Source organism: Halyomorpha halys, unplaced genomic scaffold (assembly GCF_000696795.3).
Source record: "Halyomorpha halys isolate HHAL.00 unplaced genomic scaffold, Hhal_1.1 Scaffold485.1, whole genome shotgun sequence".
Lineage (NCBI taxonomy): Eukaryota > Metazoa > Arthropoda > Insecta > Hemiptera > Pentatomidae > Halyomorpha > Halyomorpha halys.
In genome coordinates this window covers 490,972-517,676 of record NW_027114369.1, presented here as the reverse complement: position 1 = coordinate 517,676, position 26,705 = coordinate 490,972, and the positions used below count along the sequence as shown (strand labels likewise).

The 26,705-nt window shown below is 30.8% G+C and overlaps 1 protein-coding gene across 2 annotated transcripts in view; it reads right to left on the bottom strand.

The window, feature by feature from the left end:
- Positions 1–26,705, bottom strand: part of LOC106683453 (serine/arginine repetitive matrix protein 1) — an 89,145-nt gene that overhangs the window by 40,473 nt on the left and 21,967 nt on the right. For both annotated transcript variants that reach the window (XM_014424939.2, XM_014424938.3), the window contains exon 3: positions 876–907. In XM_014424939.2, coding sequence (XP_014280425.1) covers positions 876–907 — 32 coding nt within the window. The remainder of the gene's footprint in view (positions 1–875; positions 908–26,705) is intronic.

The window sequence follows — 26,705 nt, the reverse complement described above, 5'->3', positions numbered from 1 at the left end:
AAAAAAAAAAAGGTGCCTTCGACATCTTGACTCAAGACTCTGAAAACACATTAATGCACATTCACAATTACATGAGACAAAATATACTTTTAAAAATCTAGAGCGTTAAATGGAAGGCACCCATCTTTATGAAACCAAGTTTCGTTATTTTTTATTGATGTCACAAACGACCAACCCACAAATAGGGGATAAGCGATAAATTCCCGCCTCTTGGAAGAAATAGGAGTAATAAGACAGAGTTAGTTCCTTAGTCAGGTTATTTTTTATATTAAATTATTTTTGAGTTTAATGTTTTTAGTTTTTCATTTATTGGCATTTTATATTTTAATCGATTACCTCTGACTAGCTTTGAATGTGCATCGGGTATCGTTAATTTGGTTAAGACATCGTGTCAAAAGATGTATCGTATAGATGTATGTAAGTAAGATAGAGAGTAATAGAAGTAGCTTAGCGATTATATGTGTTGACTGCTAAACTGCTACTAGGACTGCTTAATCATTTAAGAAGGTTATAAAATTATTTATTATTTTAATATTTTGGCCATATTGTTTGAAAACACTCACGGGATATTACCGAGTAACTTGAGACGTTGACCAAAAAAATTCATAGCAGAATTACCCCAAAACATCGTACAAAGAAACAGATGGAAGAAGAATTAAGAGATCGCAGTAAGCAATCTGAGCCATCTAACTTTAAAATTGGTTGAGCCATTTACAAAAAATAAATAAATAAAATAAATAAAAAAAAAACAGCTACTGAGCAGGTTATGTGACATTTTTAAATACATTACCCTCATTTTGGCTTCGCCGTGGTCGGGTAAAAACAAGTGATTAAAATATTATTATATTATAAATACGATTGGTTTATTTACTCACCTATCATCATCTTGGAGTTTATCCACAAAAGCCTGAAAGAAAAAAGAAAATATTAAATACTGTTAATTTTGAAAATTTAATTAATAAATCGAAGAACCATTGGGTGGTTCCTCCCAAGATTATCGAGTGTTCTGAAACCTTCATCAAACTTACTTATTGTATTTTTCTTCTACAGTTGTCAATTTTAATGAATAAATAAAAATAATAATTAATCCATAAAAAATCGTTAATAGATAAAAGGAACACAAAACAGTCCTCAATTTAAGTAACAATTTAATAAACACAGTAGGAATGGGGTTATTATATTTCTACATATTTTTTCTTCAACTATAAATCTTGATGCTTCTCAGGAACATTGGATGATTTTTTCAACTATTTAATTTTATAAATTTCTGTATATTTTACCGTTTTTACATTTTTTTTTTCCATATTCCGCATTTTACATAAATATTTCACCGTTATTACAAATTGTTCTTGTAAAACTACATATTTTATTCCGTATATCCCTTTTTACTAGGCTTTTACTTTTGCTTAAGTTTTTTTTTTTTTAAAATAACAAATAAAATACACACATTTCAGATGAAACACTTTGAAAAAATTATACTCAGGAACATATCAAGAAAAATTATACGTTTTGAAAAAAAATAAATAAATAAATGTGCTCACAGACATAAAAATCATCATTAGCATCTATGCAGGAGTAGATAGCTGAGATTAGTTCAAAGGATTTTATCTCTTTCGGTTACATTAACCTATCACATCTAGATTCAGTCGAAATAAACTGAATAATGTGCAAGTTACATTACTGACGAGAAAGATGAAGATATAGAATTTATACAATCCTTGTGATGAGGTGGTCGGGAGTGCGGTCAGCAAAGTTACACAAATAAGCAAAACTTATTTATTAATGGCGACGTTTCGATCTGAATTTCAGGCCTTCATCAAGGCTCAAAAACAAAACGAAATAACAACCTTAATTCAGAGAAAAATAAAATTAAAATAATGACAAATAAACTTAATAATAAATAAATACATAGTTGTTTAATAAATTTAGTAAAATGTTTTGGCATGTACATGTTTCTAAGTTTGTTGATTATTTTTATTTTCCTCTGAATTAAGGTTTTATTTCGTTCTGTTTTTCAGGCCTGAAATTCAAATCGAAACATCAGCATCAATAAATAAATTTTACTTATTTGCGTATCTTTACAAACCGCCCCCCCCCCCCCCCGATCATCACCTCTTCACATCTATCTACGGTAAACTATTAACACTACCAACAAATAATATAATACTTAAATTATTTATTTTTTTTTTTTTGTCTTTTTTAATACATTCTTTTAATGTAATAAATTATAAAGTTGTATACGGTATTTTTTTTTCTTCAGGCTTTTCTAGTTTAATTTCCACATTTATGAATTTTTTTAATATTCCATATTCATCATAACTTTTAAATAATAACTAAGTTAATAATGAAGATGAATCAATTCGATGAAATAATGACTGATTTTAATAAATTTTAGTTTGCGAGATCCTAAAAATAAAATGATAATCAAACTTTTTTGGGATCTGAAGTTTGGCTCCCAGTTTATGTATTAAATATATAAGTTTATGATGGTACATGAAATACAAGATCATAAAGATGACCAGCACCGAAGGGCGATGAAGCACTGAAATAAGGTGCAATTTGCATTTCAAATGACCAACTGAATAATTACTCGAGAGGAGAGGAGCAAGAGGCGCGGCCACACACTTGGGCGATAAATAAGAGAACAGGAGTAGAGGCACTAATCCCCTATAACTCAGGGATTACCCTCCGAATGCCCTCCCTCCCTAATCCCATCCATCTCCTACCATCCACCTACTCCGCGACACCGGTTCCGCTCTTAAACACCGGTAATCGCCCGTTACTAGCAAAAAGTGATAATCTCCCTAATCAGACATGGCGGCTTGATCATGATGATAAACAAACAGAAATAAGAGCTCCTTCGACGGTTAGTCAAACCGAGCTCTTCATCAGGGCAGGTGTGGAAGACCCCTTGGTTTTTTTTTCCTCTAGCAACTGATAGCTCAGAGAGCTTAAGTCGAAACGTTTCTCGTATTATATTATATTTTAGTTGAAAATTATAAAAAAAATTGATGCCACCCAAAAGCCCCAATTAAAAAAAAAAAAGTTGATAAACTTTAAAAACAGACTTCAACGTTTCTTGAAGTTGAGTTGAGAAAATAACGCGTGCCGATTAGCCGATCTACTGGCATATTACATTAAAATGAAAAAAATAATGCTCATTCTAGGCTATTCATTCCCTAGGAACGACAACTCGGGAAACATTTTTAAGTGTTTCCGAAGGTAAATTAATTTATTACTAACTCGGGAATGCTAGGCATACCGGGACACTGATTTCAACGAATTATGGTTAATACTGGCGCCCTAGAAGCGAAGAAAAAAATAGGTTGACAAAATTTTAGAAATTTTTATATTATCGTATTTCGCCTTTGCTCTCCATTTATTCAATATCTATAATATACCAATAAATTTATTTTGTTTTTTTAATAAAAAAATAAGAATAAACTTTAATTAATAGCATTAAAATATTTTAAATGCATTAAAAATTGCAAAAAAAAAAAAAATACATGCTTTCAGTAAAAAGGCTAACAAAGTTTGTTAGGAAAAATCAAGTCAGATTTGTTTTCAGCGTCTTCTGAAACTCTTTAATACGAATTTTCATATAAATCGAAATTCACAATTTTTTTTTATTCGATTTTGAGGAATTTTTATTTTATTTATGTATATGAATGTACAGCATAATTATTTATTCTTTACATATGCAGATAGTTAATCAGTGGAAAGATGAAGGAATAAATGGCGCTTAAATGAGAGTTACGAAGCGTGAAGAATGGAGTTCGGTATAGCATTTCAAATCAAATAAAGCACGAATGACGAAAGAAGCTCTAAGGGATAGAATGTACGTATTAGGTAGTTGATTATTTTTTTAAGAGGTGGAAGGAAGAACGCGGGATGTGGAGGAAAAGGATACAGGATTTTTTATAAATATTTATTTATTGCTATTTACAACTGTACATTACAATACATTTAGTAAACCTGATCTAAGTTAAATTGAAGTTTTACAGGCATGTAAAGAAACTACCCATTGGTAGCACTCTAATGACATTTTACATTATCTGGTCTCGGGGCCATCTTCTTTTCAGGCGCCTCGGATGATTGTCAGCAATGGAAGAGGATGCAAGATTAGAAACTAGGGGGTTTGAGTGGTTAGAGAGTTTATAATGGAAGGAGTGATATCTGGTTCGGGCTAGATCGGTTACATAGGAAACATTAAGGTCTTTATGTATGATTTTATTTGTGACAAAGTAAGGAGCATTGAGGATTTTACGAAGGATTTTGGATTGTAAGGATTGAATACGAGAGAAATTCGAAGGTTTAGTGGAGCCCCAATGCTCAACTCCATATGTCCAGATTGGCCTTATTACAGTCATGTAGATCAGTCTTTTGTAACGTGTTGGAAGTTCTTAAGGAATAAGAAGCAATCAATGCATTATCTATGCATTATAAAAAATGATCTACATTAGAGAATCGGTACTGACCGTGGAAGCGGACAGTTTTTACAAAGTTTCCCATATGAATGGTATTTATTTATTTCAATAAGTCAAACAACCCAAGTAAACAAAAAAAACCACTACCTCCCAAATACAACTGCAGCTTTCCCTCTCTTTACACGAACTATTAGAGCAGAGAGCTCTAAATAAGCCCAGATACCACAATAGAGGCTAGCGCATCTGCCATAACCGCCACTGTACGGCTCAATTCTGGATCGACACCCGCCTCTGACCTCAATCGGTCGTTTGGGCAACTCTTCACGGCTCATCTGGTCCATTCAGGGCAACATTCGTATGAAATTATAGCCAGCAAGCTGATACCTCTGTCAGTGGTGGATCTACTGTTGCGGGTTCTAGGCCTGCTTCAATAGTACAAATAAAAAAAAAACACACCTGCTGCTATAGCAATGTGGAACAAAAAGTAATTTAAATTACAAATACTACAATATGATTTTTTTTTTTAATTTTTGGACCTGTCGATTTGTGTTTTAACTTATGTATTCCCTTAACTTATTTATTCATTGAAGAATTTCTTTTAACTTTTTTTTTATCTAAATCTATTTTTTTTTTTTTAAATTAAATTTGTTTATTTTTATAAACAGTAGATCAGTGCGGTGACTAATAGGTCTTTGGTTTGACTTTACATTGCTGTCTAATAATAAATTTGTTTAAAGGATCGAACGTGGATAGCAGATCACTGGAAAGGAGGGTCTGAGAGAGTGAAATAGGGAGAGTAAAATTATCAATTAAATTAAATAAAAATGTCAAATGGAATGAAATTGTTAAATTAAAAAAATAAATAAATAAAACATTTGTAATTAGTGTGTAGACGAATATTGATGGAAAAAGGAAGGGGAATGCACTATGTATATCATGGATTAATTGGTATGCTGTGTATTATAGCAGCCCAATGTATTTGACCAAATAAAACATTTCACTCTCTCTCAACAATTGCAAACTAATTCTAATTAATATTTACAAATACTTGATGGATCAATGTAATTGTAATTGTGGTACACAATTAAAATAACTAATTGAATCAAATTATTGCAATTACTAATTGCCATCAAATGTATAACTGTAATTACTTATTACCCAATAATGGATATTCAAAGGCGGTATTCAACAATATTCAAAATAAAAGATAATTTAAAAAATAACAGAAAGGAAAAAAATTGAAAACTTAAGCATACTAAGCTTAATTATTTTATAGTCGGTATTTATGTTACTTTCAGAGGCAAATTCACGAGAAAGCTTTTAATTCTTGATTTTTTCTCCTCTTATTTCGGATTTTTTAAATATATTTAATATTTTATATATCTAGTTTACGAAGGATGAATAAATCTTATAGTTTACGATGAATATATTGATCTTCTACTTTAAATCTTTAAACAATTAGTTATTTACACGTAATTAGTATTTACTATATTAAATTATGCTTATTAAATAACACTACGGCGAATAAATCTTCTAGTTTACGATGGGTGAATAAGATATATAAATACTAAACCAGCTTGCCAAAGCAAATTAGCTAGAAGAAATCCCCTTGAATGACTTCTATATATTCCTTTTCGGATAACTATTTTCGAATCTACAATTATAGTTACACAATTAATAAATGAAGTGTTAATTTATTATGCCTTAGTTTATAATGATTATAAGAGAGGGACAAACTACTTGTCCCAGTCGCACGCAGCCCGCCTAGTAATGATAAGTATTTTTCACTAAAATTTTACTTATTAAATGTAATTATCAATTACTGTTATTACATGTAACAGTGATTGTTTGACTTTGAAGCCTGAAAAAGGAAGCCAGAAGCCGTCGGTTATTACCCAAGATACTTCAAAATGTCAGAATAATGATAAAGGAAATATATTACTTCTTCATGCCTTCAATGGTTGCGATACAACACCCACCATTTTCAAACAACGTAAGATGAAGCTGGTTAAAGCTTCTCGAGATACAAATGACTTTGGAAAGAAAAACTATAATGCTACAAATAAAAGTAATTACAGCTTTGTATCCAGGGTCGTTTCCTTGATCCCCTTCCTGTAAAAAACGCATTTTAAACTGTTCACTAAATTCCTTTTGTTTAATACATGTAACTTCGCTACTCTTCCTCCAACTAAAGAAACTCTTCGAAGAAGATCTACAAATTACTGTAAGAAACAGTAATTTTATTGACCTAAACCAAGCATGTGCTGCGATCACCATCAACGATCAACCAAGCTCTACAGGAGCTAATTAATAATACTGCCTTCAAATGTTGGAAGGGCTGTCGAAATGCAACAGACTTATATTTATGAAAAGAGGTGGGGGAAAAATATATCCATATTCAATCAATCAACCGAGTATTGGTGTTAACATCACTACTGGCCCTCTTGATCAAGTGTACAGTTAGCAATATAAGACAATATTCAAGACAAAGAAATATATTGCACTCGGGAATGGAATATAAAAGAGCTATCAACAAAAGCCGTAGGAAGAGGTTCAACGATACGAGAAGACAAGAAGCCGATACATAAAGAGCGGCTTATTGCCCCATTGCACAGAATCTCGGGGCAATAACCGTAAAGAAAGCAAGAACCACCGGTAAACAACATATTTTATAGTAACATTTTCTCTCATGTCATTCTCAACTTGGCGATTCCGTTATCAACGCTATCGAGCCATTAATAAACTAAGACGAAAAAATTAATAAAATATTATTGAAAAAAGTTAAGCAAGAGTGACCACACACAGTTAAAAGGATTCGAACAATATTCTCTGATGGTTAAAAAAAAATCACTCGAACCCAAAGGATGGTAATGTAAGAATTCATGTAGGATGCAAAAAGGAGGAAAATAAAAGAAAACAAAAAAGATATATGAGACACAATGCGAATAAAGAATAAGCTAATTCCTCGCGGGCGACAAGAGGAGAACACTATAAAAGAGAACGAGGGACTTGAAGAGGGCATTCGTTGTCGTATGGTTACCCTCGGGTTTTATGGCACAGAGAAATGCAAGAGATTCCTCTGCATATTCATACAAAAGATATGAATAATTCTTTAATATTTTTACAGTCAGAACCATTCTCTTTAGCTTTTGTATTGTTCTCATTAGCCCGATGAAATGCATAGGAAATGGTTGTTGCAAACGGTTGGTGTAGATAGGAGGCATTGGACAGCTCACTTAGAAATATTTATTTATATCTCTTACAGTTGTTTAGAGACATATAAAGGCGATTGGCCTATTAAATAAAATAAAAAAATAAAATAAGCTCAAGAAAAAATAAACAAAATTCTACCAAAAATATAATGTGAACCTCTATGACCAATGAAGGGTGTTGTGTTCAGTGCTTCGTCAGGAAGCACGGTTTTTACAACAACTGTCATACATAGAGGTGATTTTTTCAAGATCACGTTCAACCAACTAATCCCCTCCCCCCCTTTTAGAACCCACTTAATGAGGTTGGATGGACCCCAGGAGGGTCTCAGAACCTACAAGGTTGACTCATGGCTATACAGTGACAGAAAATCCACCACAGCTGGATTCGAATCCGGGTCCTAAGATTTAGTAGCATGATGATGCCTTACCACTCTGCCACCATGCTCCTAATCCAAAATACAACTTGTTTGAGTAAATTTCAAAAATAGGAAGATAACAGAATAATACTATTACAATATAACTAACTAAAAATACAATATATTATCACTTTATAAAGTAAAAATTCAAAAAATTTACAAATTGCTGTCTCACGCTGTTAAATATTTTTCTCTCAATGAAGTTATAGTTGGAAAATTAAAATGCTATGAATTAAATCGTCACTCATTCAAAGTACAGAGCTTACAGGAGTAACTCAAACCAAATTGAAATTCAACTAAATCCAAGTATATGGAGGCGTACTTGGGCCATTTATCTTACTTTATGTATTAAAGCTAAGATGAAATTCATTGCAAAAACGAGAAACTACAAATATTTCTAAAGATAATAATAAAGCGGATATCCAGAAAAATATTGATATATTTGCTAAATAGATGATTACCTAAGGATTTCATCAAATTATGACAGGTCCTCTAAAAGTAACTGGAAAATTTTGAGATTGCCACAAATATTCTGCTTCTATCGAAACTAGATATTTTCGATCCCCTACAATCCCTATCCCACAAATTTAATTTTAAGAATTTTTTTTTATAGAATGTGGGTAACTAACCATTTAATGAGTTGAGAGGAAATCTGGCACTTACACCATCTCTATACACAATTCAACTTCGTTTTACCGGCTCTTAGGGTTAATCGGTTATAAAAAGACAAGTTTACTAAAGACAAGATCGTTATTAAACTTGAATAGTACAATGTATACTCGTACTTTATTTTTTAATTACTTTAAATTAATTAAATAAATTTAATTTCACACACCATCTAATTTAATTACACACCATCTATATATTAAAGTTCGCAGAGCACTTAAATTGTTACTTAATAGATGAATTGAATGACAGTGAAATAATCTGATTGCAGAAATCTTATAAGCTAGTACATTTATTTTATTTTTTTTTATTAATCGTATACGGTGGCGATTATTGTTTGTTGTATTTAATTATTAATTGAATACTATTAGCTATGTTATGTTCACGTATGAACAGGTACATATGTACTTGATAACTATTGTGATATCACTTGTACGATCGATATCTGTGGAAATGGGCCTTAACACTTTTACGTACGGAGAGGCATAGATCATCGTAAATCAAGAAGCCCAGCCATCAGTTTTTAAAATAACACCAACACATTACTGACCAAATAGTTTTGCAACATTTAGTAGGAAAGTCGTGGAATAATAAATAAAGTAAACGTTTACATAAATTCCATTATAGGGAACATCTCCGATAATAATTAAACATAAATATAATAATAACTATTTACTTTATTTGGTATAGGATGGTAATATTTTTTTTAAATAAAAGCAGGTTCTCGGAAAAATACATATCAGCAAACCTCATATTTCAGTTCAGTTACCCAAAAAGTGGGAATATTTACAGGAATGACAGCAAATAGCATTTTAAGTTTAATCTCTCTTCTCTTCTTCTTTCTCATCCTCCTTAAACGCCTTTCAGCGTGGAGGAGCCTCTAACCTCTTGGTCCACACATCTCGGTCTATGGCAAGCAAGTTCATCTTAGCCAGCATTTTTTCTCTTTCCAGATCTAGCCGTTGGATATGCTCCATTTAGCTCATTCTAGGTCAGCCTCGTGGTCTTCTATTTAATCTCTCATGGTTTACAAAAAAAAAAAAAAAAAGAAAAGAAAAGTGGTTTACCTCACTAATTTATCATTCCCAGACATAACAAAAATAAAGTTGAGATAAAAGTTTGTGGTTGAGAACTTGGGAAGTGGGCGCCTAAAATCTTATTTCCGGTTATTAAACCGGAAGATAAAACTAAAAACCAAAGTCTGAGAAAAGTTTAAGCACTCCCCAGGACGCCCGTGGCGGTGGAACTTGTTCAACCGGGGTGCATTAGGTATTTGTTCCGTCTCTCGGCAAACTTCTGACGTCCCGGGCAGAAAAACAACGTACTGATTTTTCCGAAATCAGAATCAAAGAATATAAACACCGAAGGATAGGAAAAATATCCAAACATATATAAGCACGCCGGCTTCCATATTAATATTATAATAAAAATTAACTATTGCAACTTAGAAGAACAGAATTAACGGGGAATCGCAACATTTTAGCGGAAACGACGTTTCAGTTAGTGTTGCTTGTCTTTTAATGGAATAGGCAAAGGTTATAAAGGGCCGCCCATAGCTCAGTGGTTAAGACACAGTCTTACCAATTTGATATCTATTGGCGGTGCCGGTTCGAATCCGGCCTGGGACGTTGACTTTTTTCATTGAGTGGCGGTCCCACAAAATGAAGAACTTTGACCCCCCAACCATGGTGAGGCAGTATAGGACTCCAATGGGAGTCTTGGCCGAAAAAAAAAAGTTATAATAACAAATCTCATAATATTTTCAAAAACAAATTTTTTAACACAGTACAAAAAAGAAATACCAAATCCTATTCATGTACATGGGAGGGATTCAAAATTATAATGATCGAAAGCAAATCACAGATAAGTAATCAGCACATCTCCAAAAATCTAATCGAACATTCTAAATAGTAGGTATTATTAAAATTACCGTAGACGGTTTGACAGTTGGTAATCCGATAAAAGGTACTTTTTTTGAGAAAACTCATCAAGCATAACATTTTTGTTTAAAATAAAAGTGCAAATGTGGAAAGGACATTTTTAATTTCCCGATCTACAGGATCGAAAATGGAAAAATTTACACAGTTTCGGTATCGGGTTATCTAATTCCCATCAAAGTGGTAATAATATATTTTGTTGGAATCAGAAATAAATAATATATTTACATATAAAATACAAATTTTGTTGGTGAACCCATTTCCTTTTTGTTTTAATCTCGTTTTAAGTAAGTCCATACCAAGGGTATTTTTTATTTATAATTGTTTTCATTAATAAATAAACTATCTTATAAAAATAAAGAAAACAAATAACTTGTAACGTATTCCCACTTTCCGATAATTTCGTCATCATTGTAACGTATTTTTTGACTCGGAGTCTTACAGCTGAGCTCACTTAGATTTTCGATTTCCTACTAGGTAGACCAGTTTCTTATTTTTCTTTTACCCTCTTCTCCTTCTCTATTCTTTTCTTATTTTTATCCTTACCCATGTTTTTAGTTATGTTCACAACATATTATTATTGTCATGTTTATTTCTATATTTATATATTTCTATTCACTTTTTTTTTGTCTAACTTATCTTCGTATTTGTTTTTTTGTTCTAATATTATGGCTACATATTTTACTAGTTACATATATTTAAATTATTATCAAATTAAAATATTCATATTTTTGTGTTTGTTTTTTATTGTATAACTTTAAATTTTTATCCCCTTAATTATGTTACTCTACTTATATATGTAATTACCTATATACGTTTTATTTTCTACTTCTGTCATCACTTTATTTTTATCTATTTTCATTCTGTACAATTATTAACTCCAATCATTCAGTTTATAATTTCCCTTTTAATTTTTGTTTATTTATTGTTTGTCTTTGTACCTGATGAAGGCTAGAAATTTTGGCCGAAACGATGGCATTAATAAATACGTTTTTACAACTTATTAGTGTTATTTTCTGATCGCACCCCCAACCATCTTCTCTTCATATATAGTATCCACGGTCAACTATCTTCTCAACATTGTAAAATAAAACAATTTTTTTAATTTTTAAAAACTTTAAACTGTCCAATTTTCAATAAAATAAATAACAAAAGTAAATAAATAAAAATAGTTATGGTACATTCATATTGTTTATTTTTTTTTACATTTTCCTAATACTTTCTGTAATCCGGACGTTTCAATAATCTGAACCCCTCCCCCTTTAGCAATTAGTTACCGATCACCAAGATTACACTGTTCACCTCATTTTATTTAAATTAAGTTTATTTTCATTCCATTTTTATTAAATATATACATATTTTTTACTGTAAGCTAAAAACTAGACCCAATTTAATAATTTAACTGCTTTTTAATCATAACTTTTTTAATAGGAATAAAAATTTTCAAAAACAAAATACATAGTCGGCAATGTTTAGGACCCTATTACAAAGGAGAAGGGCTGGTAGCCATAATTAAAGGCAACACCCCAAGGGTTGGTTGGATTCCTTACCCAGCAGGGGTAGTCTGCACAACGTCTCCCTTAAATTTTTTTCCTCTATTTCATATCCCCCTAACTCTTTAACAGATTACCATTTTATTTCTTTATATATGTAAATGAACACCATATTGTGAGCCAAGTCATAATATAGAACAAGCTGTAATAAATAATTGCCATAAACACAAAATTTGAAAACTAATTCTTAAAAGGGGCGATGGTAAAGATCTGGAAACCGATATGAGAATCAGAAGGCTGATGTTCTATGGGCACATGAAGAGGATGAAGGAGGAAAGATTGAATAAGATCTTAAAAAAAATGTTAGCTACAAAAGCATGGGAGGATACAAGAGGCAAATGAGAGATCTCTTCAATATCTTTGCCAATTTTTTTTAACTAAAAAAAAGTTTAGGGATATTAATTTCCAGAAAATTTTTAAAAGGAAAATATTTTGTTATTGTTCTGAAAAATCAATCAATTTTTTAATAAACCAACAATTGCTATTTAAATAATGATAAATCAACATTTTATCAATTTAAATACGCGAAAATTAAAATAATCGGGTATATTATTTTGAATGGTGAGCAAGATAGAAAACTGTTTAGTCAATTTTCTTTTTTAAATACATTGAATTACTGATATCAATAGATTGAGAATGCAAATTTTCATTCTTACGACTCAATTTAAAAAAAGAATTACTAATCTAATTTTTTCCCTTAACTCCTTCATTAGCTGGTGAATAGAAATTTTTCTCTATTCTATCTTTTCATTTATTACGATGAAATCATTTCAAGTATCATTTTAGTGAGTTTTATATTTTGGCGACTATGTACCAAACATTTACTCAAAAGTTAGAGAGAGAGAAATACTTTATTCATCTTTGCTGCTCAAATACATCAGGTTGCTACATACACAGCATACTTATCAATCCGTAATCGGACATATATAAATTACATATAATTACATGGTATAATAAAATCATAAAAATCAGTTTTTAATAACACTATATAATAACAAAATTTTTTTACATTTTGTCTTGATTCATTATACTCGAACTCAAATATAGAAATATATTAAGATTGACCAAATAACATCAAAATTCTAATACAGAACAGAATTTTTATTTAAGTTAGATACATTTTTTTTTTTAATTTTAAAAGAGCTTTGTTGTGGTTTAGAAAAAGGAATCAATTTGAAGACCGTAGACATTTCTTAAACAGTGGGAAAGTAATAAAATCAAATTGACAAGGGTCTCAAACTATAAAACCATGAAGGGGTATAATCCAAGCGTAACGACGCCAACATAAAACTAGCTTACGATGTAAGTTTACGACCCGACCTAAGGGGCAACTCATCCGGTATACTAACCCACTTATAATTACCACGCTATGGCAACATAAATGTTTACTACCTTCATTAATATAATTAATACTTTATTAACTATAACAACTTTATTGGGCCCTTTATTAATTAGCTCTGAAGATCATTAACTATTATATACCCAGTAATATCCTAATTTATTTACTTTTTTTTTTTAAACAGAACTTCATTATTAAGTAATGGATCCAATGTTCTTCAAGGGTATTCCGAAGGTAGGAAGCTTCCGAGTTCAAACAAGAAATGAAAAAAAAAAGTATTATTGTACCCACTTTTTCAATTACCTATGTATACATTTTATTTCCCGCTTCTCTCATCACTTCATTTTATTAATTCTATTTTGTAAAATTATTCATTTTATGTGTAAAATTATTCTATTTATACTTTCTTTTTCTTTTTTTTCTTTTTCTATACTTACTGTGGTTGTTATCTTGTTCTGTTTTTAGCCCTGAAGAAGGCTAGAAACTCTAGCCGAAACGTTGGCACATTAAAACAAGTTAATCATACTTATTTGTGTTTTTCATTGACCGCACCCCCAACCATCTTCTCCTCATTCATCATCCACGGTCAACTATCTCTCATAATTAAAAAAAGTATTCCCTCAGAAAGAAAAATTTTCACCCCAAATTAGCATAATAGACATCAAGGAAAACAAATTTGGATGTGTCCGTCTGAAGTCAAATTTTGGTTCAGGCATAACCGATCGAATAGTCAATCTAACTTCGATAACATTCTCAAAGAATATATCGGTAGACACCTAGTAGGTCCCATATAGATTTTATCAGATTCGCTACTTTCGCGTAGGCATGCTTAAAAGTCCTTGACACAGCTATATTTTGAACAGCTGGGTCCGATTTGGCCCAAATTTGCAAGAAATTTAAAAATAAACAACACATTTTTATTAAACACATGTTTTAAACAGGGGCCCTCCCGTAAAATTCCTAAACTAAAAATAAAATTTAATCAAACCTTGAAATATATCTAAGTAATTATGTACTTAAGTAACTATTTAATAATTAATCTACTAACATTATACATTACATTTTTATGCTATTATAAATATATAACTTTTATTTCAGTTGTGGATTTCTTGTAGATTTATTACACTTTTTTTTTTTTTTTTGGCCAAGACTCCCATTGGAGTCCTATACTGCCTAACCATGGTTGGGGGTCAAAGTTCTTCATTTTGTGGGACCGCCACTCAATGAAAAAAGTCAACGCCCCAGGCCGGATTCGAACCGGCACCGCCAATAGACATCAAATTGGTAAAACTGAGTCTTTACCACTGAGCTATGGGTGGCCCAGATTTATTACTTACTATACGAATAAAAACTGTTGAGTAAGTAATGATTTTATTACTTGTAATTGTAATTTTTTATTTCTTATCACTAGCAGACCCGGCAAAGCTTCGTAATTGCTACATTTAGGTGTACAGATGGATTAATTGAATACAATTGAAAGTTAGATATAAATTAACATATTTAGGTAATAACGTATTGGCTTGATGATTTAATTAATTGCTTATTATATCTATTTAGTTTATAGCGGTAAATAATACTATATGATACAAATATATATTAAAAAATATAAATAACTTCAACAGGACTCAAAGAATATACATGAAACTTGAGAGTGGTTTAGGGCACTATAAACTGCACCAAAGGACACAAATCTTATCTAATGAAACAAATTAGAACCGGAGATATAAAAAAAAAAATTGCAAAGTATTTCTATATTTGAAACCAATATTTCGCCCTTATAACGGCATTAAATCTAAATGGTGTTAATATAGGTGCGGTAAATGATTTTTTAGGAGTGAAACCAAGTTTATATTCATTTTTAGCACGTCAAGAAATGCTTAAATACGAATTTTCGAAAAAATCAGAAAATATAATTTTTGTGACCAAAATTATCTTCTAACATTATTTTAAAAAATAAATTCAACAAAACTTAACTAATCTTCATGCAACTTGGGAGTGGTTTTACGGCTCTATAAACTGGATCAAAATGCGCAAATTGGAACCAATTAAACAAATCAGAACCGGAGATATAAAATAAAACGTTTTTCAATTTTTTTCTTTATGTGAAATCAAGAATTCGCCCTTATAAGGACTTCTAACAGTTTTGCTGACGTAAGAATTGGATACAAAGTAAAGGAGGTATGAACGATAATATGAATAAACGACCCCGAGAGAAAAACAAATCCTTCAAACCAACTGAGTTAAAAAAATATCTAGTATCGAATTTCTTTGATAAATGTTATTTAAACGTTAACTTTAACTCTCTGAGCTACACGCCAAAAATGTTTAAATTTGTTAATAACTTTTTTTTACCAGAAAATCGGAATAACCTTCACGGGAAAATTCTGAACAAACAGCTCCATCACAATAAGATGTGACGGTGTGGTAGCATAATGGTAAATGTTAGCATAATGTATTGATAGATAGGCTAATAGAATTGATCTGTTTACGACTAACAATGAACATACATTTCATAAGTAATTATTTTTCTCTTTTTTCAAAGACACCTTTATAATAATTTTTTTATTAATAAAGTTGAATTTCATCTAAAAAAATGTATGAAGTAAATTTACATACCCATATGTAATGCATATAATAATGTAATAAAATACATACCCATATGTAATGCATATAATAATGTAATAAAATACATACCCATATGTAATGCATATAAAATAATGTAATAAAATACATAGCCATATGTATTTTTACCGAAAAATCGGAATAACCTTCCCGGGAAAATTCTGAACAAATAGCTCCATCACAATAAGATGTGACGGTGTGGCGCACATGAAATACGAACAAAAAAATTTTGATTGTTTACATATTTCATTATTTAAAACAATTAATATTCTATATGATAAACTTCTTTCTATTCGTTCAATATCGTCTATACTAAACGAAAAATGTTCAACATAATATTATTATTATTCAATATTTGCTAATTGTTGAAAAATACAATTGAATATTAAACTATAAAACGTCTCTAGCCCATTTTTTATAATTTATTTAATTTAATTGGATACAGCTATTTAGCTATATAAAGATTTATTTTTTATGCTATATAAAGACTTATTTTTTATATTACATTTTTCTCCCAACCATTTAATCATTTTTGAAGAAATAATGTGCCATTGGATGTAATAGTATAGAATTAGAAAAACGATACCCAAATCTTCCTAAAATTGCCACTAACTCATTTATTTAAAATTAAAATTGAAGTTGCACCATTTCATAAAAAAAAAAAAAGATTTTAAAATCATAAAAAATTTTATACAATAAAACGTAACATTAGATCATTTTTGAATCTTGAGAGAGAAAAATAATCTACATCAGGATATTAAAAGATTCACAAACAACTTAACTTGATCAAAACTTACCGACTTATCTTCCGTAAAAGTAAAACCAATAAGAAAGTAATAATTACAATAATTTAATATGGTGTCCTTACTTAAAAATTTCTTATTTCTCAATACCGTTTTCTTGGGTCTGCTTAGACACGCGTTAATTGTATGCTACGTATGAATCGCAGACGTGATAGGAGGGCCCCAAGTTTTTTTTTTTAAGTTTTTTCTTCTCACCCTTGTCAGAGTCGATTTGCATATGAAAGCTCATAAACAGATATCACGGAAAGAATTGAATTTTTTAGAAGTTTTTTATTATAACTTGGTTTTTTATTCCAATTCTGACACCTATAGTTAGTCGAAAATACAGTATTCATTAGCCTTGAGTTAAGAATTGCTATCAAATGATAATTGCTTCATATGACAATATAAATAGGAATCGAGTGGGTTAAGAGAGCCTATACAAAAAATATATTTTTTATTTTAGTTAATTACTTTAATCAAATTAACGATTAAGGGTGGAAGAGTTGCATATCAGTTTAAGTTGAACATCTTGTAATGTCCAGTAAACAGACTTAAAATTAAAGAAATTAAAAAAAAAAATACAAGGAAAGATGTAATTTGATTTAGTTTATAGTTTAATAAAAATTAGAAACGATGACGGTATTCTCGTTAATTAATGGATTTTGTACTTAACCCCACTGAATAGGCGATATATATATATAGTAATAATCACTAGTCAAATATTGGTTATAAATATTCTTATAATCAACATAACTATATTTTCATACTTTTTTTTTCATTAAATTACACTAGTTTGGGAATTTGGTTAGCATGACTTAAAACGGAGAAAATTAGCATATACATTTATACATTACATAGAACTAAAATCTGCTTGGATACATATTTGATACTTCAAAGACAATTTTCAGAAGTTCAGTAGAAGGACCGAAAACGAAGAAGATATTTATAAGGGGAAATGAACTGGAATGGTTGTGAGAGTTCTATGAGGATTAGGAAACAGTATGCTGAGAATGAGTGTTAAAACCAACAGGCATATGGTTTACATAGCAAAGACAAGTTTGGAAGATTTTGTAATGATTGAAAACTTCGTGTTAATGGGAATAAAATTAGAACAGCAATAATGTACAAAATGTCGATTGCGGAAAATACTTTAAAAAAAATTGATAGTAAACATTCCAACAAATACAATGCTTGGGGAACATGAAGGTTCCATACCGAAACAACCATAGCTGCCTTAATCGGCAAGAACAGCTATAACGCAGAATAATAAGAATAATAATAGTTTTGTAAAATCAAACTTCAAAGTTTCAGGACATTTATTCACCAAAACTATCTTACAATATAAATATATTACAATATAATTCAACATAAATAAAAAATTAATATGTGCGAGAGGGTAGCAAGGTACTGTAGGTCATTGGCAAGGTACTGTACTTGTTATTAACTACAAAGGCCTGGGTTCGAATCTGGCTGTGGCAGATAATTATTCTGTTTCTCTGTAGCCGTTGAGTCAGCTCTGTGGGTTCGGGAGCCCTCTGGGGTCCACCCAGCCACCCCTAAATTAATTTCATGTGAAACTCGTGACCGAAGAAATCCCTCATAAAATACGTCACCTAATCGAACTTCCATTCACACCTATCAAACAGCTTTTTACCGATGAGCGGATGAGGGTAGGGTATACTTAAGTGAACTTACGGCCCCAAGACGTAGGTTGAGGCTTTATTAGGGTTATAAAGGGTATTTAGGATCGTAAACTGGTCTTTGGATGGGGGTTAATTGAAAGTTTTGAGATACTCCGTTAATTCGCCAGCTAAGACCTCCCTGATTACACCTTTCATCCCGAGGATATATATTTCATCTCTGATTCATCTCAGGCTCGTGACTACCTCAGCCGAGAAGCCCTTGAGTAACTTCCTATAAAAAGCCAAGTCAACTGCACAACATCCCCGGTATTCCCCAGTTTCCTGTTTATATCCAAATAGTCCTAATGAGTCAGGGAGGATTTCGAAACGTTATGGAATGTTTATAGTTTCTGGGATAATCCGGATCAAAATACCATTTCACCACATAAAACGAAGGGTAAGAAAATAATGACAACGTTCTTTCATTTCAGCATATAAAAAAATATCGATTGACTATTTTAAATCTATAATAAATAAATAAAAAATAATAATATAATATACATATTACATTAACTTATATTTATTCGGATAACCATAGACCCACATTTTACAGAAATTTCTATTTTCAATAAAATATAAATTTCAATCAAATCCTTTTTTTTTTTGTACAAAATAAAATTTCATTTTAAATTTATGAATATTGTTAATTAATAAATATTTTTGTATTTATTACACATACATACATACAAGTATATTCAAATACTTTCACCTTTAAATATGTTCATTTACATATTTCTTTCATACAATTACATTAGCTTTATCTACTCTATATATTTTTATATCTACAGACATGAGAGCGCCTGTGAATTCGGCAAAAAATCTAATGCAATTAATAAATTGTAACTCTTTAATCTCATCTCATACTAACCTAACAACATAAATTGTATGGGTTGATAAAGATGGAAACCACCAGAACTGACAGATCTTTCAGAGTAAGGGAATTATTAAATCATAACAAGAGCTTAATGATAGTGTTTTGAGAAATATTGATCAGTGGCTTTTTTTTTTTAATAAATTATTATATAACAATTAAAAGCGGCATGAAACCGTCACTACCTCCCTCCGTGGTAGCCTTACTTATCTAAAGTTTGAAACAGACATTTACAGCGAATACGTTGGTCGATGTACGATACGTCACAATCTCAGAACAGAGATCGTAACAGAAAAAATATTAGAAGGTAATCTTTCCCGGCCGACCCGCCCCACTAAAACCCTCACTTAGCGACGGTTCTAAATCACTTTTGAAATATTTACTTAAAAAAGTAAGAAGATAGTTAAATCGAGCAATATTTAAAAAGTAGCTAAAATTGTAAAAAAAATCTGATGGAATCTAAAAACTTTATTTTGACAAAGTAAAAAGTATGAGTTATATTCATCAGGCATATTAACTTAGCTCAGAACAGACAGCTGATTTTCTTTCTTAAAATGATTATTTTACACTCGAATTTTTTTCTTTGATTTAAGGTCAACAAAAATATGAACAATATACAATACATAAAAAAAAATGTCCAAATGTACTTTCTGACTTTGAGGATAATTCGATGTGATGAAAGAATCAAATATAAACTAGTATAGTGAATAAATAATAAAAACCAATAAATTAAATTAGTTACAGAAAAAAAGTAAGAAATAATAAAATTATATGACTCTTATAATATATAATATCATTTAAGTAATAATAAGCGAGATAGATAAACACGTAGAAAGGAACATCATCTTAAAACCTTTCTTATAAAATTTAATAACTATCGCCAGTTTACAAGGTTCAGGTCTTTATTTATTTCTGAATAACAAATAAAAATAACAATAATATATGTTTATTGAATATTTGAATACAACTGACATGATACAAACAATCCTAATAAAAACGGAAGATTTCGAAAAAATTCTACAACCATATTTATAGGGCTATATAGACTTTCTCAGGGTTGTCTTATGTAAACGATAAACGAAATAGACGCGAGAAGATCACCTCATTAAAATTTAGAAATCAGGAATCTACAAGAAATTTATTGAAATATTTCTATCTTGTCGGACAGGGCCTAGAAAAACACGTTTCGTTGATATCAGGATTGCTATATTCCATTTTTACTAAAGCCATTTTTGGACTCCAAAGCTAATCAAACGCCCAGGCCGGCAGCCTCACCTCGGAATTATTGGTTGTGGTCAACGGAATAAATGTAAACAAACCTACTTAGGAATTTTATTGCCAATAGTTTTTTCATTGCGTTTTATTATTATTTTTTTTTTACTATATGTAGAAAGCCACTCCTTTCTAATCTTAACAAATGGAAACTTGTGAATTGCTCGTTATGTCGAAAACAAATAACAAAATACATAGTACAATAACAAGTAGGAGGAAATAATAATACTTAGCTGCATATCTTCTTATATATTGTTCTAGGTAAAAGGAAATTACAGAAGATCTGACACTCAATTTAATTTCTAAAACATGGTTTTCTATAGAACTGTCCTAATCATTCCAAGCAATAATATTTTATTACTACAGCTTCACCTCGTGTAAGGGGGTTCAGAAGAATATAACGAGACAACTATTCCAATTGTTTACAAAATTTATTATATTATGAGGAGATTCCTATAATCCAAGCTCGTAAATTGAGAAGATTGACAAGGAAAATTAATAGTCATTTAAATACAGATCGTGAAAAAAATGGAAGTATAGTCAGAGGCTGTTTAAAATCATCGATCAGCAAGATGATAATTTCCTTGAAAGTATGCAAGAATACGTACAGAAACTTGTGAGCCTCTAATAAGATCAAATATATTACCTAAAGTATACAATTTAAATAAATTGGCTAAAAATAAAAATATTTTAGAGAAAATCCGGCGTGTAAATGGGAATTATTATTTTTTATAAAAACTGCACTTCCGAAAACGTATGAAATCTTGTAAACACTGAGGAAATCTTTACTTTTAATTTCTTGTTCACTTAGATAAGAATGGCGATCTGGAAAAGTAGAGACCACATCATAGGTGTTTCACATTAAATTATCCAGCATTAAGATCACTCGTATTTAATATCTCTTAGATTTTCCCACGTATTATGAATATAAGAACTATAAAGTACTTTTTTTGTTTAAAGCAGTAGAAGTTAATCGTTTTGTCAGATATGTTCTCTAATGTAAACGTGAGTATATATTACATCATAGTAGGAGTTGTATACCTGGATAAAGAAGTGATAAATAAATAGTTGCCACAAGTTATGTGAGGATGGGACTGTACTATTTCGATCTCGATGATAACGGATCTACTAGTAAATAGTTGCGGTGTTGAGGAAGGCGGGAGCCGTTATGATCGCCATTTGTTTTCCCTACTTCAGGGGCCGAAAACTATTAAGGAACCCCGAGGAGATATATGAAGGAGGAGCCGGGATTTGAATTCTCCCCTTGGAGCGGTAATATATCGCACTTCGGGTCAGGCCAACTGATATATGTCCCTTCCAAAGGTCCAGGTATCTCTTGTCTGAGTCCTCATTCATGGGGTCCGTTCTCTTGTGGAAGAGCTTCAAACTATTTCCTCGGTTCGGCTCTTCGTAAATATTCCTGGCACAAGTAAAACTGAATATGAGAAAAGCTTGAAACGCACCGGAAAATTTCTTATCATGTGTCACAGATCCGTCCCGGAGGACCATTTTCCTTATAGAACAACATATTTTATGTTTCCTTAACATAAACCAATATTCGCAATATCTGTACTATTACATATAAATACAGACAAATATTTTTTACAATTTTTTATGATTTTTACGAATACGTTGTAGATAATTAAATTTCTAAAAATGCACTATTACAATACAATTCTCTTACAGTATAATTGACAAATTTTTAAAATTATTTCTGAAGAACTTTCAAAATCAAAAATAAAAGTTTACCATCTAGTTATCATCTTTCTGATCTCTAAACTATATCAGACTCTTGAAATCTCACATGATCATAAATGCTAATTCCCTTCCCTGAGAGCATACCCCTCCATCTCAAGAAATTTTATTATCCTCCTATTTACAGAATAAAAAATGGATCCAACTATTCGCTTCTTAGTTTACATAGAACAGATATAAGTGCGTTAGTGCTTTTCTTTGTTTCTTAGCCTAAATTGAAATCCCATAAAAATATGGTTCAATAATATTTTTAATTTTTTTTAATTTGAATTTCTACACTATTTAGTACACAATACTTTTGCACGTCAAGAAAAATCTGACAACACTCCAAAAATCTTTAAGTGATGATAAGTAATAGATAAAAAACATCAAACAGACCAAAATACATTATTTGAGAAGACAATTATCCGAACCTCATCACTATTGGCTTCAGATATGTTGAAGTAGTCTTTAAAATATTAAGTAAATTATTATTTTTAAAATCATTTCCGATATATCATTTTCACCCCTAACTCCACCTTTTCTTAATTGCCAAAACTTGTTAAGGGAGGTACAAATCCCCGCGATGGCAGAGCTGCTAAAATATATATTGACATAAAACTAGGAAGAAGGCAGGGAACTAGGAAAAGCGGGAGAATAACAAACGACGAAGGCGACAAGGGTTGATGGACTAGCGGTGTTTACACCCTCCAGCCTCCACTCATCAGTCATACACCACCCCCTCATTTGTCACCCTCTTCTGTCTATACCCATTACACTTCAGTCTTCTTCCTCGTCTAGGGAATCTTTTTTTCTTTTTTCTTTTTATGCCAGATCCTGTCAGTTGAATACAAGAACATCCATACAATAATAATGTAATAACAAAACGTAGCCCGAACAATTTTACAAGACATAATTTTGTATCTGTAGTAACTCCATATATATCTTTAGGCTGATGAAGGAATCTCTGAGCCAATACCGAACGGTTCACCCTGTCACGGAAATCTACTGCTGATTGCAGAGTAGTTGTGTAAAGTACTAGGTCAGATTTGTTTTTATGTAAATGTTTTCGAATAATCATTAAATGAATTTTTGGTGATAATGTTCTGAAATTAACACTTAATTAGTGTGGAGTCCCGTTCTGCAAATTTTTCTAATCATCCACTCCTCCCTCTCTCTCTTCCTTTCCACACTCCCAGTCAACATAATATTTATTTAACATCTTATTTATTTATGTCCCAACAATTTTTTAAGCTATTGTAAAAATTTCCAAAACTTTAATTATAAATTTTATACTTCGAAGGGAATCTTCTTTAGGTGTGGTAGAGGAAATTGGCCTAGATTAGACCAAAAGTGGTAAACTCTCCCTTCTCATTAATTAAAAGAAGTATATCAAATAAAATTCCGTTTACTAATCCTAAAATAATAATATCGTCAACAAATGCTAGAACATAGAATTTTTTGGGAGCTTCACCCATATTATTTTATATAACTAACAAATGGGCTTGGAATAGAGGCTATACGGTATCCGAAAAATTTGTTTATAAGACTTCTAATGACACAACAGAAATGGACAAGGAGCAGAAGCTATACAGTACCAGCAATACTTACTCATGATTTGTTTATTGACGTAAACTAAAAACAGATACCCTACTAATGTTTATACATTACCAATACCGATGACAGAAGCACGCAAATGATCTATATTTTTTATCAACATGGTCTGTATCAACACTGATCGGTATCAAGTTTTAATTTTCATTCAATTTACTTATTTTTTTGTAAAGTTTAGTATCCTTCCTTCGTTTCCACAAGTAGTTTTGATTGTTTTTTATTTTATTTTATTTTTTTAACGTTTCTTTATTCCCAAAATAGTGTTATTAAAAAAAAAATTGTTTTTCTTCTCACAAAAATTGGTTTTAAAAAACATTTTCATAATACTGAGTCCAATGGATAATACAAGTCTAGGATCCTTTATTTGTTTCCAACAGCCATTTTTGATTCTTTTTTTATTTTATTTTATTTATTATAATTTTTTTTAATCCCAAAGTAGTTTTAATTTATTTATTATTTTTTAAATTTATTTATGGTTTTAAAACACATTTTTATAATACTGAACTGGGTCCAATGGTACTTATGGGTTCATTTGAATTTAATACAACAGGACTATCGAATTCTTTAAAATTTGAGTATAATAAAAAAAACGAATCTCTTTTGAAATATTTCATCATGACTTTTTGTTTTTTATTTTCGAAAAATTCAATAAAGTCCTTTTACAAAAATAAAATAAAGTACTGTGGGGAGGAGTGGACAAAAGTTAATGACATGAACTTTTAACAGGACTATTCTCAAAAGGCAAGAGGAATAAGACAATTTTAGATTTAAATACGTGCTAGTGTTGAAGCACTACTCCAATTGTAACATATGGATGACTAGAACAGATATTTCTTCTAATTTGTTTGTATTTTATTTCCTATCTTTACGAATTTATAAGCCTTTCGTTTGATAAAATGACTCAAATTCAGACAACGTTCGGATAAGTAGCAGTTAAGTTTACTATAAAATAGTTAATAATGTTTATCTTTGTAGGAGGCATAGTTTTTATGATATTTGACAAAATAAACTCACAAAATGTTAATTTCTAGTTCTTGGTATAAAATGTTGGATTTTTGAAAAAATTTCCAGACCCATAAGACGCACATATGTCTGCCAACACTCAAAATAAAGGAAATTTAACTTACTATAAAGTAGTTAATGAGAATTATCTTCGTAAGGGTAGTAGTTTTTATGATATTCACATATGAATATAAATTTGGCAAATGAAAATTTGTCCGTACAACTATAAATCAATTTTAGCAAATATCATGAGAACTAATTCCTACGAAGGTAAAGGTCATAAACTACTTTATAGTACATTAAACTAGCTTTAATTTGAGTGCTAATAGACATCTGTACGTCACATAGTTCCTAACAAATAAATTTCTCAAAATAAATTAACTAACTACTGATATTTCAGTACATTTTTATGAAATGTTGCTTTTTAAAAGGCTATATCTCGAGACCTATTGGATGTAAATAGCTCTATTAGGGCTAATATTTCGGAAAATTTACTCTACTTTAAATAATGTTCTTTTAGATTTTCTAGTTGTAGTTAGTTTTTAAGATATAGAGCTCCGAATGAAAAATTAATGTTTTTTTAAGGTTTTCAAATAGCCGCCATTTTTTATTCCCCTTACCTATACTTGGCAGACTCATCAGTTTTGACTAGTAATTATATCTTATTATATCTCAATTTTTCAACTGAAAAGCTCAAATAAATCAGAATTAAGTTATAAAATATTTTACTGTGGAAAACTCCTTCTGGACTGGATTGATGATACCGGAATTTTCCCTATCGTTCCACATCTGATACAGGGGCTGGCAGGCGGTCTTTTCTGTACTAGAAGCGAACCTTTTTTCCTTGGCTGGGTCCGCATCGGTGGGTGGTACCAACTTGGACAATAGATCTCTCCCTATCTAGCTTTTTCTGACCGCAACAACCCGCTCTTTGTCGTCTTTCCGATGTAAAAAATAATCCATGGAAAAGAAACTTGTTTGATATTCAGTTATTGGTGATAAAACTACGTGATAAATGACGCCCTAGAATAGTGTCAATCAAGAAATAGAATGCCGAGGGTAAACATGGAGGAGCATGAATAGCGTACACAATAGTCTGCAAGCCACGGTTATTTAGGCAGTGATAAATTTCTGATGAAAGGAGCCCACAGGAATATTTTTAATATATTTTTGCATACGAGACATTCCGCCACTCAAAGGATCAAGAATAGGTTAAATAATATACGCCTTTTCGAGCACAAGAAAGAGCTACACTTTTTTTTTTTATCATATTCATGTCAACACTTTATGAAACTTAACCGTCTAGGGAATGCTTAGGCAGACATGTTGACACTAAGTAAATAATTGTTTTCCTTAAGTCGTTGAATATTCATCATCACGCCAGCGTCATTTAATAAATTATAAGACAAGTTAGTAAACTCTAAAGAGAGAGAGATATACTTTATTCGATAATGCTGCCTAAATACATCGGGTTGCTAGGACATACAACATTCTTATCAATTCATGATCGGATATACACTACCATATATTAACTATAATACAAAAAAAAATATTTTTTTGTTGCTTTAACTTT